The sequence below is a fragment of the Pygoscelis adeliae genome, unplaced genomic scaffold (genome assembly GCF_000699105.1).
Source record: "Pygoscelis adeliae isolate BGI_AS28 unplaced genomic scaffold, ASM69910v1 Scaffold458, whole genome shotgun sequence".
In the NCBI taxonomy this organism is placed as follows: domain Eukaryota; kingdom Metazoa; phylum Chordata; class Aves; order Sphenisciformes; family Spheniscidae; genus Pygoscelis; species Pygoscelis adeliae.
Window position 1 is genome coordinate 156,844 of NW_008825352.1, and position 19,278 is coordinate 176,121.

Sequence of the window (19,278 nt, forward strand, 5' to 3'; positions counted from 1 at the left end):
CCCTACGAGACTTGCCAGCAGCAATATAGGCAGCAGCACATAGGCACCTCTAATCTGTGCCAGGTTTAAGATAAAGAATAAGGAGGCTATCACTGATTGTTGCTTCTCAGTTTACTTTCCTGCACTAAAACCGCACGGAAAGCAAAGAGTTGTTACTACTGGCTGCCACGTTACACTGCCTTCAGGTTTTGTGCAGGGAGCTCTTTGTCTGTCCTAGGTCTACCTGACTGTTTTGGAACCACGGCTGCCCTAAAGGGTCACGGTTTAGTCCCTCAGGGTAACAAAGCAGAAGTAAGACTTTTAACCAGTATCTATCATAAGTGTAAGAAAGCGTCACAGTAATTTGGGATGGCTGTCTATATCTCCGTCTTTGTTAGGGGTTGGGATTTTGAATTGTATGCGTGATGTTATTGAAGCCACTCAGACCTCTGACCTTCTTGGCAGGCTCTTTTTGAATAGCGTGATGTCTGCCATTCTGGGCCTTGGGCTTCTGCTGCTCGTCGCTTGCTACGTCTTCGTGGAGTTCTTCATCGACCCCATGATGCTTCGCTCTGACCGGCACTTTGATGGTACTAGCAGTGCTTCAGTTGAGCATCCTGTGAATCAGCCAGCATATCTCGATATGGGATTGGATTCTGTGGGCTCTCCCGCTGAGGAGGAACTCCATTCCTTAGTCCTTCAATTGTGTATTTCTGCAAGACTATCTCTGCTCAGCTGGACGGAATGTCTTTCCTTACCGAGCTGACTAACTGTTCTTCCCAAAGGCCTTGCAGACAAAAGATTTCTTAGACCTCCAGTGCATAATGGGTCTGCAGCTACTTTTGAGTTAACAGTATTTCCATCTGTAAAGTTTAGTTAGAGATTTTAATACCTGGACAATCTACTTATCTCCAACTCCTTTTGTTTTACAGCTCTGAAGAACCACACAGATCGCTGGTTTGTGTTTCTTCCTGCAGCGCCTGTTGAGACTCGGGCATCTGCTATTTTGGTCATAGCTGGGATTTTTATTCTTCTGAGCCTAATGACCGTGATCCTACTAGGCCACCTCTTGACCTTCCACATCTATCTTAGTAGGTATTATGTTCCTGTCAACTGCATCCCCATTTCATTTTCTCTTAGCTTCTTCTACTCATTCTGCATTCACTGTGTGTTCACCCGTGTCACAAATATACACACATTGTGCAAGATTGCTGTTGAAAAGGTAGGAAATTTGGGTTTAACATTATACTTCTGATTTTCCCCCAGTAACAGGTGGGCTTATCAGTGCATGTGCAGTATGGGGCTTGCATTGGGCCTGTGCATTCATGTGTCTAAGCTGTGTTATCCTGGAACTGAAAGCACGTGGGAGAGTAGTAGAGAGGCCAGGTGGGATGAACTGGTTAATTCCAGCTCAGTGCCAGTGATGGCAGATCCAGATTGGCTTTTGTGAGTCTCTTCACTGTGCTCCCCAGTACTTCTGTTGTGTGAGAGGGCCTGTTTCTCCGTTACCCCGGAGAAATGCGGACGGTATTGATCTAAATTTCTAACGGGAGGCCTGACGTCCAGGTCAAGGTCCCTTTATGGAAGCTGTACCATATCAGCACAAAATTACTTGTGGAGTTCAGGGGAAGAGGTTTTTAGAAAGGTTCCTCATTAGATCTCCTACTTGTTGCTCTGTCAAGAAGGGATATTTATGTTTGTTTATGTACAGATGGGCATCAAAAACCTTTTTTTAGCCATCGTCTAAAATGAAGCCAATGCTGTTTGGCTGCCTGACATAAGTCATGATGAGAAAAGATCTTACGCTTGCAGTAGTCGGTGGTGCCAAAACTAAGGAAGAAGGGATGTGGTGGAAGAGAAATGAGGACGTCGGTTACAGATGATCCCTGGGTGGATTTTTAGGTTGTCAGTTAACAGCGATGCAGATGCCAACACAAACTAGGTCAGCACAAACCAGTGCAGCTCCAGAAGCAAAATAGTTGCACTGCTGAAGCGTAGCGTTTGATGGGTGAGTGTTCCTCAGCTGGCATTAACGTTACAGTCAGTGAGGTCATTGGCCGTTGGTTTCCTTCTGCAGCCTCTTTGAGCTTATTTTACATTTGGTCGCGCTGTGGTTTTGCTTTCTCGGTGGAACTGAACGTTGACTTTGCTGGGTTAATGGCGATGCCTGGAGATTTCAAAGGTCGATCTAGCACTGTAGAAAGACTAAAAGCATAACAAAGCTGGGGCCGCTCCAGGAAGATTTCTTTTGGATGAAAAAGAAAGGATTATTCGGTTTAGTACCGAGCGGTATTTATCCTGTCTTTGTGTACAACTTCCACAAGAGGGTGCTCCCTCCTTGGGCTAAAGACATGCTTTCTCGTGTCACAGAACCGCGCCTGTGTTACACTAGTTCTACTCGGGGTTTGGGGGATTTTTTTGTTGTTGTTGCTGTTGTCTTAGGGTGATTTTGTTTTCCTCTTTCAGAATAAATTTTGAGCCAAATCAACTTTTATTTCTGGCCCAATTTTAAATCTTTATGACTTACATGGAAACAGAATTTAATTATTCTTAATTTTTGTTGACATTTTATTACATTAAAATCTGCTACCCTGTTGAAACTGGTTCCAGCTCTGCAGAAGTGCAGTGTGTAAGTCCTTGCTTAAAAGGAGCGATGTTACCATATTGAAGCCTATATTGTGTGTTACATATAAGCATGCATTACACTGACAACTGGGATTCAGGGAGATGATAGGCAAAATATGTCTGGTTTAAATTCCTCTTATTCCACACCTGTAATTGTCAATAGTCTCATCTGAACGCTTTAAGGTAGACAGTGTTGGAACGAACTGTCTAACCTCTTTTGGGACTAGAAATACTATTTACCAATTAAAACTGTTCGTGAACATTTCTTCATAAACCTATTTTTTTTAAATAATTAAATTACAGAAAGAAAATAGTGCCCCTGTGAGTGGTATTGCCTTTAAGCCTCACATAAGAAAACCTGGCTTAAGTCAGGTATGACTACGAAAATTTTAGAATCTAGTTTTGTTACAAGCACAGTGAAATTTTCAGAACTACTGTCCTGATTTTAATTACTCACTGCTATCGCTCAAAAGGACGGAAGTAGGTTATTCTCAAAATAGTAGATCCACGTATTCAAATTTACCAGTCTTGACTGAGACTCAGTTCTAGAGGCATTCAGTGAAGCACGGCACTTCAGAAGTTTAGAGGGAGGATATTTTTTTTCCTTCAATGCTGAGAGGCCAATAGTAAGCAGAATAAAAAGAAAAAAATAGTAGGGAATATAGGAAGGGAATATAGGAAAGGATATGGGGTTCTTCACAAGCTGTGTTTATATATTGCACAGTATGTGCTGCAGTGTTATCTGGCCAGACAAATGCAGTATTTTTAAACTAAATAGCTCTATTAGAATATTTTAAAAGTTACACTGTTAAGTATTCAAAACCAACAAACTCTAAATTAAAAATGGTTTATAGCCCTTTGCTTATGAAGCAATATTCTGTTTGCCAAATAAAGCGTACGGTACCATTCTAGGAGCATTTGCCAGCACCCTGCGCTGTCCCCGTTAGGTGCATTCACTAATCACTTGGCTGCAGACTCACATTCATTTTTATGCTCTGTCTTCCTGGCCAAATGGATCTTGAATTCTTATTTCTTCATAAGATCATTGCTTTAACAGGAGGGGCACCTTCTCCTCTGCTCTCCCCCACTTTCCTGTGAAGTAATCCTGTGTTTAGGGCATGGTTTTGAGAGGTAAGATGTTACTGATACCAATGTCTTCAGGCAGAGGACGGATTGTAGTCTGGATGTCCCACATCCTAGGCAGCTGCTTTAACTACTATGCTTCCGTAAAAAGGAAGAATGACTACCAGGCTGTGCACTAAAACCCTTCAGCATCCATTTCTGGGTTTTGTGCTCTAAAAATACTTACCATAACAGGGTCATTATGGGAGGAATGTCTGAGTTTTGGATCCTCGTAACATCTTGGGTCTCATGAAGAAACCAAGCTGCTCAGAAATGTCACATGCTTTTGGTCATTCATGGAAGCAGATGTGTTTGTGCCTGGGACCTCAAGAGCACATAAACTCGGATACACGTAAACTCTGGGCCCATCTATTTGGCACGGGGCAAGCCGTGCATTTGATGCTCAGTTTTGGACGTTAAGTGTCTCAATCTCCTCTACAGGACACACTAACCTGCTGAATTTCTTTTCTCCATTTAGCATCACGTACCTTCTGACTACTCACTGAGCTTTCTGTACAATACAGATCTTATCCATTATTCACACCCAATAAGGGTTTGCTCTGAAATGAGCTGAGCAAATTACTACGGTATGGAAGGCTGTACCACGTATATGAGGCTTTAGAAGAATAGTGGGACTATGAGGAAGTGTGATGATGAAATAAAGGATGTAGTAAGATGTACAGTGCAAAGGTACTTTTGGCTTAGAGTATCAGTCTTTTCATGTTTATAGTTACTATTTGATTGTATGGTTATTCAGACTGTTTGTCTAAGTGTAATCAGGGAGTGGCCTTTCCTGCACTGACAGCTCTCTTTCTTTCCTCCCAGTGTGGAACAAATTGACTACGTACGAGTACATCCTGCAGCAGCGTCCCCAGCAAGAGGTGAAAGAGGTAGACAAGCAACTGGAGTCTTGTCCCTCCCAAGTGAGACCCGGTCAGGTACTCGTACTTTCAGTCCATTTCTGACAAACAGCCTCACTTGTCCACTGTGTAGAGTTTGCTTCACTTTTGTGAGCTCCAAATTTTAGAGGCAGTTGCTAGAGATAAGACTCCAGAGGTACTTTGGTGGAGTTGAGGAGGATGTGGGAAAGTGTAAGGCCTGTAATTTGATGAACACTTTAGGCATAAGCAAGGACTGCTTTCAAAGGGATCAATCCCACCCACTCTCTTCCTCCACCACTTGTTTTCGGCCCTGCACTGTCTATTCTCTTCTGCCAGCACAGCTGTTCGTTACAGTCATGCAGTGAACAGGGTGGGGGAACTCATCTGGGTAAGAATAAACTTTATTAAAAAAAACAGTTGAGCTCGTGTTTAGCTGGCCCAGCTCCCTCCCGTTTGGTTCACCAAGCAGTCACATAAATGCCTGTGTCAGCACGAAGGAGGGTGACTGAAGAGTGGGAAGGGTCCTGTCACTGGAAAGGACAGGACCATCTGTTTGGGTGGCAGTGCACGTCCTGCTGGCTTATGTGAGCGGTATCGCAGGTCACGACTGAAAGTGAGACAGGCTCTAAGGCTGGAGAAACAGCTAATAATACCAATAGTTGAACCATCTTGAAAAGGAAAAGGACACCAATCGTGTTCAGAAATGACCCAGATATCTGCTTTTCTTTGAATTGAGTCTACGTAGTGATAAGGGTCCTTGTGATTACCACGATGTTGATCTGTATCTCTGTAAAAAGAGTTCTACAAGCTCTTTAATGCTGTTACACTCTGCAGTGGCATATATATTCCGCTATGAATTGAGAGGTTCAGTGTAATTTATTTTGCTGCAAGGCAGCTCTATCCCTGGAGTTACTCAAAATTTGACTGGACAAATTCTGTACTGGCTTTAACAGGGGGTTGGACTAGAAACTTCCAGAAATTCTTCCTAGTCTAAATTATTCTGCGATTCTGCGATCCCGTGTAACTTTTAGTTTTATGCAAGTAAGTTACCTACGATACAACCAGTTTTATATTTCATAAGACATTAATTAAATCCAAGCTTCATCCAAGTATTCTGTGTAGAGATACTGGGATCTGTCCGGACTAATTTGTAGTTTTTCCCTATCAAAGCAAAGGGGAAAGTGAGCTAACTCCCTTTCGTGTGGAGACCCCAGCTTTTCATACATATTTTTTTACTGTCTTGGAAAAGCTGAACTTTCAGTTTAAACAGAGGTTTCCATAACAACAAAAATATTTGGCACTTTGTCTCATAGAGCTTTGCTTACTATGAAAATTAAAACAATAATAAAGCATTAGCGCTAATCATTTCCTAGTTACTGAATTTTGATTGATACTGAAAATATACTTGAACAGGGGTGGACTCTGAGTGTGTGCACATTTGGGATGTAGCCATTCAATGGTGTTCTCCTGTCTGCGCTGGTGCTTATCTCGATATGTGTGAATATGGTTAATTGGAAGCAGCAAGCCTGGAAGAAGCAGGGTGAAAAGCAGTTCTGTGTTTCAGGACTGCAGTTAGTACCTTGGGGAACAAGAAAGACTGGATGATGCCCAGTAACATTGTTATGAAAAATGTTAACCCACCAGATTTTCCTTGTTTCTTACATAGCAACCGAGAGATAAACACAAACAAATAGATTGGAGTAGGAGGACACCAAGTGACTTGCCTTTTGTAACCTGTGTTGACTACAGCCTTCTTTAGCTTCAACACAGAAATCCTTTGTAATTGATCCAAGATGTTGCAAGCATAAAATGGAAATCATCCTCTTCTCACTTTTGTCTTAAGTGTTCATTCATTTTAGGGAGTAAGAAGAAACATGCATTTCCCCTTTAATCCTTGTTTTTGACCCTTATTCAAGCTTGGGTGTTGGGTTTGGCTTCAGTTTTCCGTGTTTGTCTGTGGTTAAGTCTTCGGCTATGTTCAGGTTAAAGGATTCTTATTCAGGTTAAAGGATTCTTATGTACTTGTAGAATCCTTCTCAGAACATGCACGAAGTTAAAAGCCCTAATTTTGCACACTTAAGTGGTTCAGATGTCACAAAAAAATGCAAAACAGTTGGACGTATACAGCCTGTGCCTCTATTACTATACCCAAAGCAGCGTGTGCAAGTAACAGTTTTTTCTGTAGGCAGTTGCATAGCAGTCCAAAGAAATCAAAGCTAAACCAAACCCAACGCTTTAATGCCTAATTGCATTCATACCAGGGAGCTGGCTTTCACAGTGAGGCCAGCTGGCATGTGATTTTTTTCACATTCCTAAAGCTTTGAACTTGCTCTGGACTCTGATTCAGGTTGGTGAGGTTTGATTTTAAATAATAAACACGGATTTTACGCAGCTTCCCTCACATTTTCAATATTGTTTCCCTCTTCCAATGTCCGGTTAAGATGAACCTAGTCTTCACTCTCAGCCTCAACACTTGCAACAGACCCACTTTCCCTGGGACAAGAACCATTTTTGCCTGTTCAATTCTGCCTCCCCTCCAGCCAGACAACATTTCAGGGCACTGGCTGTCACTGAAGTGGCAGTGGGCAAGGGAGCTGAATTCATCCTGAAGTTGTAACCACCACCACTGGGGTGGACACAGCTGGTATTCAGCCTCCAGAGGAGGTCTGAGCATGGCCAGGATTTGCAAGGAACTTGGGCGGTCTGTCGATTTAGCAGTCTGTTTTCAGCAAGAGTAAAAGCTGAATCCCAACAACCCAGTTGGAAAGGGTAGATTTGTCTTGCTGTTGCAGTTGAAGGATGCTGGCTGTCCCGCTAACAACTGTGGGAGCGGAGGGAGGCTGGGACTCTGCGCTGTGGTTGTAGTTTTTGTCACACTGAGAGAACGTTGTATTTTCTACTGATTGAGTCTTCTTCCATTTGCTTCTGCTAGTCAGCTCTGAGGTTTTACTTTCTTTTATGTGGCTGCTTTGGTTATACGTAATTTATAGAAGGCTAAAATGGACAAAAAAGCTCTTTCATTCCCTGCTTGGAAAGAAGTTGTTCATGATATTCTCAAGATGTATAATTTCTTAATCTCCTTTGAAATGCCGGTCCTGCAGTCCTGTTTGTATGCTGTGGACATTGAATCCTGATCGTTTTCAGTTACTCTGCGCAGTCTTACGAGGATGTCTCCTGCTGCAGCTCATTTCAGCCCCGGCGTGCTTTCCTCTGAAAAGACCTACCGCCCGTACGCTCACAGTGACACGAGATTGTGTGTGGTGTCCTTCATTGGTGACCCAGGTGCATGGGGCTTGAATGTAAATGTTAAGAATTTGGTCCCCAAGGAGATTTGAGGAAACATTTATGTGCATTTGGTGTTCGGTCGATGATGAGCAATGATCTGACTAGAGTTACAAGTTCTATTTGAAATACATGTGGTCAACTTCTGCAGATTATTAATCCTGCACTTGCATAAACCCTGCCTATAATAGCCCCAAGCAGCATAATTCTCAAATCAGAAAGTTCTAATGTTTGGGACTGCTAAACCAATTCCCTTCAAATTTGATGTTACCACCTATAAAACAGCTGCAAATTCCTTCCCAACTCCTTTTTTTCCTTTACGAGACCAATTAAACTCAGAGCATGTTACAAAAGGCAACAGGCCTGAAGTCTTTCCAGTTTGGCAACTGTCTTATCTAACAATCACACGAGTACTGAGACTCCAGACATTGATGCCAAGACGTTCAAAAGCAGCTAGTGATTTTGGAAGTATCTCTTCTGGCGTGTAAAGAAGGCTGGCCAGAGTTGATCAGACCGGAGTGCTGGCTCTGACACTGGCCAACTGTGGAAATTGTGGACGCTGAGAGAGAGTGCAAGAGTTGTAGTCCCCAGTACCCTCTCCCAGCACTTGGCAATACGTGTTAGGGGCTTTTGGAGCACAGAGCTTCGAACGGCTTTATATTTGCTGGTTTCTCACACAAACTTTTGTCGTTTCTTCTTGAATCCATGTAACATTTAGCACCTGCAGCATCCTATGGCAGTGAGTGCTACAGCTTATTTCCATGCTGTGTCAAAAGTGCAGCCTTCCTTCGGTTTCTTTTGAAACTACTACCTATTTTTTTTTCATTTGATGCTCCCTGAATGCTGTGTTAGAGAGATGGTAAACAATTACTCCCCATTTGCTTTCTCCGCTCATATCTGCCCTGAGTATTTCCTCTCCTGACTGAAGAGTCCTGACCCATTAGCTGGTTCTTGTACAGAAACTGCTCCATACCTTTCATTGGTCCTGTCGCTCTTCTCTGTACCTTCTTCCAGGTCTTCTGGGGGGGAAGATGCTGGAACACTATAGAGAATCCAGTGTCCAGGCTCCCGATGAATTTATTCAGTAACATGAAACTATTTTCTTTTTTTTTTTAATGCTTTTCCTTTTCATTCCTATAATCTGAAATGATTTCTTGGCTGCCACTGAATGTGCAGCTCCACGAATCCTTTTCTAGTTCAGAGACCATTGCTCTGTATGTAAAGTTTACACTGCTTTTCCCACGTGCGTCACTTTACATCTAGCAATAGTGATTTTCATGTGCCATTTTATCACCCCGTAATTCAATATTGCAAGACTCTTCTGCAGCTCTTTGCGGTTGGCTTTCATTTTTATTGCCTTACATAAGGGAGCATCATCATCAGACTTCATCTCACTGTTCTGCTCTTTTGTCGATTGTTTATGAATTTGTTGAAGTGCAGAGGCCCTGGGTCTCTCAGGAACCCGTTTGTGGGACGTCCAACTTTGACTTCATTTTCTCAAGTTTGCTGAGCAGGCTGTTCAGACAAATAGGTCTTCATGAGCTTGTTTAAGCTTTTTTGGAAGCTAATGCCTATCGCATTTAAAATCCCTCCGTCTTTACCACCTAAAAGTTGCCTTAAAATGTATGTGTGTCTTTATAGTCACTACACACTAAAATGTTTTAAGAGGAAGTTGTCTTGCTAATTATTCAAGTTTAAGAGCAGCTGAAAAGTAGTGTCAAGGTTCTGAGCACGGTTTATCCTTTTTGACAAGGGGGCTTCATACCCTGCCTCACTTGGGACTCTGGCCACCTTAACTGTGTCCTTTTGAGGGAGAAGTGGGAGCCCTTTTCTGTAATGCAGGCACTTGGATTTAGGAGGCTTATTCGTTGCGTCTTCTTATATGTTTATGAAAGTATGCAATTTTAAAGTTCAGGATGGCATTACTTTGAATTCATCTGTACCTGAGCCAAATGAGCAATCTATCACATTCTTTTTTAAAAACCAGCAGTTACTAGCCACACAGGATTCACACAAGAAACAGAAAATACTTTATGTTTTTCCTCTGTGTTGCATGCTTTCATTTTCCTCACCTCCATTCTGAATTTAAAAGAAGTTTTTTGCATTCACTGCTTAGCTCCTATGATTGAACGGTATAACTAATGGAAGCTTTAAGTGATATTTTGAATGTGGTCCCAAGAAATGATTAAGCTGGTCTCCGTAAGTGTAATTTGTTTTCGAGTCACATGAAATACTGGCTGGACTAAATGAATGAATCAGGGACTTCTAATTGTCTCAATCTTGGTTTTCCATCTTCTTAAGCAGCAGACTCCTGCTGAGTTTCAGCTGTGCTAGCTGTAAGGACAGAAAATGTCTGGCCTGTGGCTGAGGAAGGAGGAAGAAGACATCTCTGTAGTGAAAATCCCTCTTCTCCACTCTGTGCCCATATTGGTCTGAAAATGTTCATTCTTTTCTTTCTTTCTTTTTTTTTTTTTTCCAGGAAGCAGACTTTTTTTCAGGTAACTCTGGCTATACAGACCCTGGTATTCAAGTAGAGGAATTCTCAACAGTAACTTCAGGAAAAGGGTGAGTAAAGTCATAGATAGGAGTCTCCCAGCAGCATGTATGGTGAACGGGAAATTGTCATCAAAGTCACTGATGGACCCCAAGACAGAAGTACTTAGGAGGATAGGGAGCACCAATGTTTTGACCCAGGCATGGTGAAATCTCTGAGTTTCAGGAGGGTAAATACCTGAGTACTTGCCTCCCCTCCCCTGGGAAAATATCTTTCCTAGAATACTCTGTGTAGGCTTTTTTGTATTAAAATTATTTTAAAGCTGCCTGATTTGTCCTGTAATTCCTATATTGAGCTCATTATAGTTATATGCTTTCAGGTTGTCAAGAGATGAATCACGACAACAAAGTTTATAACACAGGCAAGCACTCATGGGAAAACAGCATCCTTGTCTCTTAATTAATCCTTGCCTATTAACTCGTGTCCCCGGGGAAGGGAGAAGAAACCCTTCATATCTCGCATAGTTGTGCAGGAAAAGTTACCCTGCAGTCTTGCTGGGAATGCTGTGCAAGGCAGGGGATGCTTCGGTCAGGCTGATGAGTACGTGCAAGCAAAGCAGGCATCAGAGTTAAGCCATGTCTAAGGGAAGCACCAGAGTTAAGTCATGTCTAAGGGAAGCATCTTGTATATCTGCCGTGTGTTTTAGCTTTTCAAAGCTCTATGTCCGCGATGATGAAGCTGACCCCCAGCAGAGCTCCTCCTCTGACCTCCCGTCTCTTCACGTTGCGGTCCCTTCTCAGGTAAGCAGGAGACTTGCTACATACCGTAACCTCTGCAGCTGACGATTCACCAGGTTGCATGGGTGCACGCTCGCTCGAGTGCGGGCTGCGGTTAACTCCTTCGTACACGTGCCCTCCCTGTCCTCAGCATGTATCTGCAGGTATGGCTGTGCCCTGCAGTCACTACAATCAAGTGATACTCTCCTGTCTCAGCTCACACTTGTGATCAGATATATTCTGCAGTTCCCTCATAAGCTCTCAGCCTAGCTGTAATACAGCTGTAATACAGTATCTTGCTGCTCCAGTGCAGTTCAGTGAGTGTATCTTTACTACTTTGTTGATGTAACAAGCTGTGCATGTTTCTGTAGAGCAAAATCCAGCAGTTTATACGTTCAAATATGGACGTTAAAGCATCTGCCCAGGGAAAGATGGTGTGTGCGTGTGGATATGAAGCTTGAGTGTATGAAACAGCTGTCCAAAGTCAAGTTTTCCGTGCTCTTGATATTCTTGTACCTACGTCCAGATGCTCTCCCCCCTTGCTCAAATGGCAGGTGGTGGTGCTCTCCCCCTTTCCTCCAGGCTTATTAATCAAAATCTTGTCATCTAGCTGATAAGAAAAAATCCTTTTCAACTATACTTGTGTTTTGGACAAGAGCTATCTCTCTCTTGGGATGTCCTGTGCTATGTGACTTCTGGTCCCCTCTTCTAGTTTGACTCTAGAAATGCATTTGTCCACCAGTCTCTCATACATCCTCCAGCTGTATGAGGTGACAGCTTAAAGGTACCTACACACAGAGAATCGCCGGATGCAGATAACGTGTGTGTTCATTAAATACCTGTTCTCTGTCATTGCTTTATAGTAACTCAGTCCTAAGTTATAAAATATTCTTGGACTTGGGTCATACTTAATCCTCATTATTAAAAATAGGAGGAATTAAAGAGAGGTAGCAATTAAAAAACCTGAGTGTCTCGTTACTTTGGGCTGTTGAAGTGACTTCCCTTCTCTTGGGCCACTTGCTTTCACAGCGACAGAAAAAAAGAAGAAAGAAGACGCATAAAGCTTCTTCCTCAGCAATGGACGGCAGATCTAAAACACACGCTAGACCTTGGCCCTCTTTCCCAGAATCCCAGTCAGGTGAGAGCGCACCGGTCAGCTTCTCTGCTTCTGAACTGCATTTCTGGTTGCTGGCACACAGAAATGAAGTGTGTCATGAGAACCCAGCACTGGCGGAAAGTCAATTTGCCTAAGAAGGGAAAATGAGTGCTTCTGAGTGCTTGGAGATCCTGTAAAATGATCAGACTTGGGTACGCTGCTGAGTGTAGACTTCTCTACATTTTCATATCTAATTTGCGTAAATATAAGTATGATTTTCTTTAACACTAGTGGATCAGCCATGTCAGAGTTTCTGGGCTTGTTGATGTCTTTGTGGGGCTGAGGGCTCTCTCTCTCTCTCTCTCTCTTCTTAAGCTTTCTTCTCCCTTTCTTTCCATCTGTAGAGTTCCCAGCCACGGCTGCTGCCACCTCATCTTCCCACAGCCTTCGCCTCTTAGTGCCAGCTTTTCCTCTGAGAGCCGCTGTGCCCCCCAGCAGCACCGGCCTCATCCGGGCGGTGGGACCCCCAGCTGACTATCACTCAGAGTCTGCTGAGTCCATGGATGAGATTCCTGTGGCTCAGACTCGCCTTGGGAGCACTGCCCTTCATGGGCCTCCTAAGAATAGCTCAAGCAACTCTCAAGGCTATCCCTTGTCCACAGACAATCCCAGAGGTGACAGGAAGAAGAATCTGTATTCTGGGCACAAGGTAAAAAGGAAAAGCTGCCAGACAGACAGACGCGTGAAACAAGACTTGGAACTTTTTTCTAAGAATGTTTGTAAGTAAGAGCAGCGGAGAACCTCATGTCTCTCAGCCCCAGCCCAGTGAGAGCACATCCGAGCCGCACCACAGAAAATGCACCAGCAAGCAGCACGTGGGCAGACGTGATCCGTGCTTTAAGGACATAAGGACAAACACCACAGCGGCCTAGTGATCAGCTTTCCAAAGCCATAGCCTTTGGGGACAAGGCAAGAGGTTCTCTTTCTATTTGTGTGTTGCCGTTCAAAGATCTTGACTCCAGTGACTCGTCTTTTTCGCTGGAGGTAGCAGCGTCCCTTTACCTGATGCTGTCCATCTTCCAGCAGAACTAGCTGAGAGGCAGTAAAAACCCCGCTGCATCATTGTTTCTGGCTGCCTCTTCCTGAGCCAGGAGTGCCCCTGAGCCCAGTTCCATTCTCCTCGTCAAGGGGGAACAGTCGCCCCGGACAGGGGTGTGCCCAGGGCTGCCACTGGTTAAGGACTGCAGCGTTAGTACTCCGTAGAGTGCTGAGGGACTCATCCCTGCTCCGTGTGCTCGCCATCAGACTGCAGTGAGATGTTTCTCATGCGCAACCAAAGGCAAGAGGCAATGAGGTGGCAAACCTGAGGTAGGCACGTTGCTAGAGAGAACTAGAGCACTCTCCATAGGAAGGGGCTGTACCCTCCTGGCCCTCTGCACATTAGTACTGCGGTAACTTTCTGGGAGAGTGCGTGGGGAAGAACAAGGCTGCATCTCTGCTCTTCCCTGCACCCTGAAAACTAAATTTCCCATCTGCCTACACCCTGTCAGTCTTTGGATCATGCGCAGGGGCTTCAGCAGGTGGTCAGGGAGTAACCTCAGGATTGTCCTGTCCCTGTACCGCTTTCCACTGTACGCCCTCAAGCCAAGTTCACCAGCATGTATTCTGTAAGGCAGCGTAGTTTGACTTGCTCCACCTTCCCAGCAGCCCGGGGTGCCCCACAGAGCAGCTTTCTCATCAGAAGCTCTGGGATACAGCAGGTCCTGAAACCTTTCCATTGCCTGGGCTGCCAGATCCACATTAGCCCACAGCCAAGCCTGGAGTCTCTGCATTGCAGAAAAATCCCACACCAGACACCGGGGCACGTAGCCAGTGCCTCGAGTCACAGCACCCTGTGCTGGTGGTGAGAAGCAGAGAGCTGTCTGGGCTGCCGAGCTACAGCGCCTTGGCTTTCCCTGCCCTCTTGGCTTCCCCAGGCAGCATGCCCCGTTTCAAATTCCTGGCTGAGCGCTGAGACCGGGGCCGCCAGCAAGCTCAGATCCGCCGAGCAGCCAGCTGACCTCAGAGCCTGGGATAGCAGCTACGCACGCATCCCGATGGGCCTTGCCACCGGTATGGATGTGCCTGACACGATTTGTCATTTGGCAGCCGTGGCACCTGCACAGCCCCTGCCTCCCCGGCACAGCCGGCGCCCTGAGCAGCGGGCTTGGCCGGTTGCAGCGTTTCTGGACAGGCCCCCAGTGCTGCACGCTGCTGGCGTGTGTGAACACATAGGTGCACCAGTAGAAAAGAGGAAGTCTGGGAAGTCTTTATCACCCTACCGAATGTTTTGATGCGTGGAAACCACAAAAAAACCCTTTCTCCAGACCACAGTGGGCGCAGGTTAGGGAAGGACAAGACAAAGCATGTGAGTCGAGCTAAGCTGTTCCTCCCCTTGCCTAGCTCAGTCTGCAGGCATTCATCAGAAATGGTTCAGAACAGGACGGGATATCTGGGGACAGATGCTCTTCGGGCACAGCCAACACGGGACAGGCAGGCTGGACCCCTGGCTTTGATGTATGCGCTTCCCAGCCCGGCTGTTGCCCGTCATCCCAGTGCTCATGCTGGCTGCTGTGCTGCTCTGAGGTGCACGCAAAGTCCACTTCCCCTGGAACTTTAGGCCCAGACGGTTTTCCTTCTGGAGAGCTCACTTCAGCAGAGAGAGGCAGGAAGGCGCCTGCTGTATGTTGAAAGCCTCTCCCCATTCCAGTAGCACCCGGGAATGCCGGCAGCTGGCCCAGCTCCCTCGGCAAGCACCCCAGCACTATCACCCAGCCAACACCACGCTGTGTGGTGCTCATGCGGCGGACATTTCAAGTAGTGCTTGCCTTCAAGGAGCAGGCGAAGTGCTGCAGCTGCTCCTGGAAACACATGATCCTTGCAGAGCTGAGGTTGGAGTAGGGGAGTCCTCCCTTTGCTGAAGGGTTTATGGGGTGAGTGTGGCTCATAGACGGGACCATCCAGGCCGAGCACTCCCTGGGACAGTCCTTGCGAAGTTCTGGCAAGGCAGCGTAGATACGATCACTGACCCCAGGCTTCTTTAAAGGGCTGTCTTACCGTCCTTCTCTGTTGCCTGATTTTTGACTCCTGAAAGAGCTGGAATGAGGAGCCTTGACTCTTCTTCGAATTACGTGAGCCGTTGATCAGCGAAAGTGAAGTCTCAGGTAGCTGTTGAAGTCGTTATGTCTGAATTTGCAGGAAGGGTTGGCCTGTGCTCACGCTCCTTGCAGCTTCCCTTGCTGCTGTGGCCAGTGGTACCCGCTGGCAGCGTGACCCTTTGGAAAAGCAGGCGCGTGGGGGACCAACCCTTGCGGACCAGCAGGCATGGCACTGCTTGTCTGCAGAGACCAGGGCGTCTGCTCACCGATGGATCCCGGGTAAAGTCCTTCCGGTTGTTTCTCCTCACGTCTGCTATCATCCAAGAGAACGACACCCTGCGGTAATGCTGGGTTCAGGGTTTTCAAAGGCGTGCCGTCCCTCCACCCAGAAAGCATTGGTAATTTCTCTCCAGCGGGTGCCCCTGAGCAGACCTCATGTGTTTTCTTACCCTTTGTCCGTGCAGAACCTGCCCCAAAGTCGTGTATGGAGCTCTTCAGTAGCTCTGTCCACAATAAAATTTTCTATGCCCTTTGCTAAATATTTCCTCCTTTTTTGCAGTCATTCATTTATCTGCCCAGTTGATGCCCCCCCAACTTTTCCCTGCACCTCTGCTGTCCCAGCTGGGCTTAGCACCTTAACCTCTGTGTGGGTGACAGCGGTCCCCTCTCCGTAGGTCTCTATGGACCGCCTTCCCTGAGGGGGAGGGGGTAGACCACCTTCTCCAGGAGGTACGTAACTCCAGCCTGCTTTCTGTGCTGCAGCCGGGCGAGCACCGCAGGGAGGAGGCCGGTCCGGCTGTGCACCGTGCTGCAGGAAGGCTGCCGCGCCCTTTGGGGTGAGTGGAGCTGGGTTTCCCAGTCTATCATACGTCCAGGGAGAGAAAGGCCCGGCATAGTCTCGAGGTGGCAGGTTCCGAGGACACGCTGGGAAGGAAGGGGATGTCCTACACTGCTAGCAGTTCGCTGGGACGTGACGCTCTCCAGGAGCACGGGGCTCACCCTCAGGTTCACCATTTAGTTGCCCTCCCCTTCCCAGGCTGTGCTCACCTGCCAGTTGTCCTCCTGGGAACGGCCCGTAAGCCCCAAATTCTCCTGCCACGCACACAAACACCCACCTGAGAAGGGTCTCTGCCTCCAGAGACCCCGACAACCAGTGCAGAGCCCCACACGCTGCTGGGCTGTACTGGTTCTGTCCCACCCCGCAGGTTTCCCTGCGAGGAGCAGGAGCCCACGCTTTTTGCTGGGTGCCAACAGGATGCCTACTGGGAACGGCCCGTAAGCCCCAAATTCCCCTGCCACGCACACAAACACCCACCTGAGAAGGGTCTCTGCCTCCAGAGACCCCGACAACCAGTGCAGAGCCCCACACGCTGCTGGGCTGTACTGGTTCTGTCCCACCCCGCAGGTTTCCCTGTGAGGAGCAGGAGCCCACGCTTTTTGCTGGGTGCCAACAGGATGCCCTGGGGACCCTGATTTGGGAGGTGGGGAAGACATCCTCCTGCTGCCTTCGGCTGAGACATGGACCGTTTTCTCCACTGCATCGAGTGCCGGCCGAGGCAGAATAAATCAAGGCTGCAAAACGTGCAATACCTTGTCCGTGCGTTGGGGCAGCTGGATGCTGAGCGAAGAGGCAGGCCCCAGCAGGACGGGCTCCCAGCGCTGGCAGCGTCGGACTCTGGTCTCCTGAACCTCATGGGCGGCAGGCAGGATTGTGTGTGCCGCGCGGCATTTGATTTTGGCTGGGTTTTGTGTTTTCACCACAACCCCATTAAAGGAGGACTGTTGAAGGTGCGTATTGGGCACCCGAGAGTGAAAACGGTGAGACTGAGATGGTTTTAGCTCCTGGGAGAACTGTCCGCCCCAGATCAGTTCCCAGCGAGGATGACCCTTCGCAAGTGCAGTTGAGCATCTCAGCCGAGCTGCTGCGTGCCGGGAGGGCCTTTTGCAGATGCCGCTTTGCAATGTACACGTGCCCTCAGGACCCCGGCTTTGGGTGCTGTGTGTGGTATCCCACAAAGTCATGGAAGTTTTCCATGGCAGGGAGGTGGCACCTTTCCAGGATGGTCACGGCAGGGGCAGGCACAGCCCCGGCTCGCTCCTTCCCCACCTCGTTTCTGTCCTTTTGGGACCCTAATGCTGATACCTGCGGGTTCAGGTGCCGAGGGCGTTTCTGCTGCCCAGGCAAGGCTCACGGCTGCTGCACTGGGTGAGGAAGCTCCATAGCAGACCTGTGGCAGCAACCAAAAGGAAGGAGTCGCGTTAGGGTACCGCTGCAGAGGTCAGCGTGCAGGCAGAGCGGTCCCGGCCACCACATCAGAGGATTGCAGTGACGGCGAGCTAAGCCCTTGCTACAGCCCGAGGCCATCAGAGAGCTGGGTAAGGTGACAGAGGAACTCCTGGTGCCTTCAGCTCCCCATCGCTGCAGAAACATTGAGGTCTGGCATCCCTGAGCCCCTTCTCCAGCACCAAATAAAAGGTTTTTTGCCGGGGCACGAACTCTCCCATCAGCGGGAGGCAGCGCCCTGGACTGGCCATTCCCACCACGAGCCTCTGTGGCTTTTCATCAGGAGCAAGCAATGCATTTGCAGGATGGTGACAGCTTTCCGGAGTCCTCTAAAATCAGAAATCCCCATCCCTGGCCACTTGCCAGCGGCTGTGCCAGGCCTTGCAGCGCGTTCCTCTCTCAGCCTTGGCGTGGGACGTACGCCCTGCTCGCTTTCATCTTCGGGTGCGACTCAAGTTTCTTAGTTTTTCTCTTTGAAGTCAAGGGGACCTTCCTTTGGGAAATGATTTTTGGTGAGTCTGTTCCCGGGCTCTGTTTTCGACACGTCCTGAGAGCATCTCAAGGGGCTGCCTTGAACTGCAGGGAGGGAGAAGGAAGCTCCTGCCGCAGGAGGGTACATTTTCCCCTCCTCTCTGCCCTGTGCTGTGCATCGCAGCCGGGACCCCAGCTCGAGCGGCAGAACCCCCCCCTTGGCTCTGCGCGCTGCTGGCACACCCGGCATGCACGCACGCACGCCGCGATCGCGCCGCTCATCAGCCGCAGCTAAGACCCATTAATGCCTTGTGGACATGCTGTTGCTGGGGTTACCGTATACATATTGCACAACCTCCGAAACACTTCCCTCTGTTTTGTAGCAACTTGCGCTAGAGAAGCAGCGTTCCCGCATAACCTCATCCCACCCCAGATACGGCCGAGCCAGCGACTCATTCCTGAAACAAGATGACTCCGGGGAGCCTGCGGTGCCCAGCCCCCAGGGAGGCGAGAGGCAAAGAGGACGGAGGGTGAGCGCAGAGGGTGCCCCGGGGTCGTGCTTGTGCTCTTGTGCGAGCTCTGAGCTGCACCCTGGAGCAGTCACAGCACTCCAGGACTCTGTGGGAAGGTAGGGAGACAGACATGGTCCTAGCAGGGACAAGCCCGGCATCTGAAGCCGTGTCTCGGTGACATTGAGCTGTGAGCCTCAGTGTGTCTCGGGTGAGCGCTGGAGTTACACAGCTCATTAAGCTCCCCAGGGCAGGAGACAGCCTGGGAACATCCTGACCTTTATTGGAAATCGCAAGAAGGGAAAGGTCCCCGGGGAGCTGAGCACTGAGCTTTGTCTGTGCTCCTCCACCACCCCACAGGACCTGTGCTACCTCCTCCTCAGCTCCTGCCCGCGCCACGGGCTCCGGACCAAGTCACAGCCTCCTCCCGGGCTTCCGTCTCTGGGCTGCGTGAGGAACAGCAGGAGCTGGCCAAGGACTGTGCTCTGTCCCAACAGGGCTGTCATGGTGACAACAAACGCACAACAAACCCTGGCTCTTAGGAACCGAAAACTGACCTGCTCAACCCGACCCCGTGGGGCAACTCGCCAGCCCTGGCTTGGTGCCCCCCACTCGCCCGCCT

The 19,278-nt window shown here is 48.0% G+C and overlaps 1 protein-coding gene across 1 annotated transcript in view; it reads left to right on the top strand.

The window, feature by feature from the left end:
- Positions 1–13,194, top strand: part of ZDHHC1 (zinc finger, DHHC-type containing 1) — a 17,203-nt gene extending 4,009 nt beyond the window's left edge. The window contains 8 exon segments of the mRNA XM_009330362.1: positions 445–569; positions 912–1,070; positions 4,552–4,664; positions 10,369–10,454; positions 11,090–11,183; positions 12,189–12,297; positions 12,918–13,026; positions 13,028–13,194. Coding sequence (XP_009328637.1) covers positions 445–569; positions 912–1,070; positions 4,552–4,664; positions 10,369–10,454; positions 11,090–11,183; positions 12,189–12,297; positions 12,918–13,026; positions 13,028–13,187 — 955 coding nt within the window. The 3' untranslated portion in view covers positions 13,188–13,194.
- Positions 13,195–19,278: the final 6,084 nt, after the last annotated feature.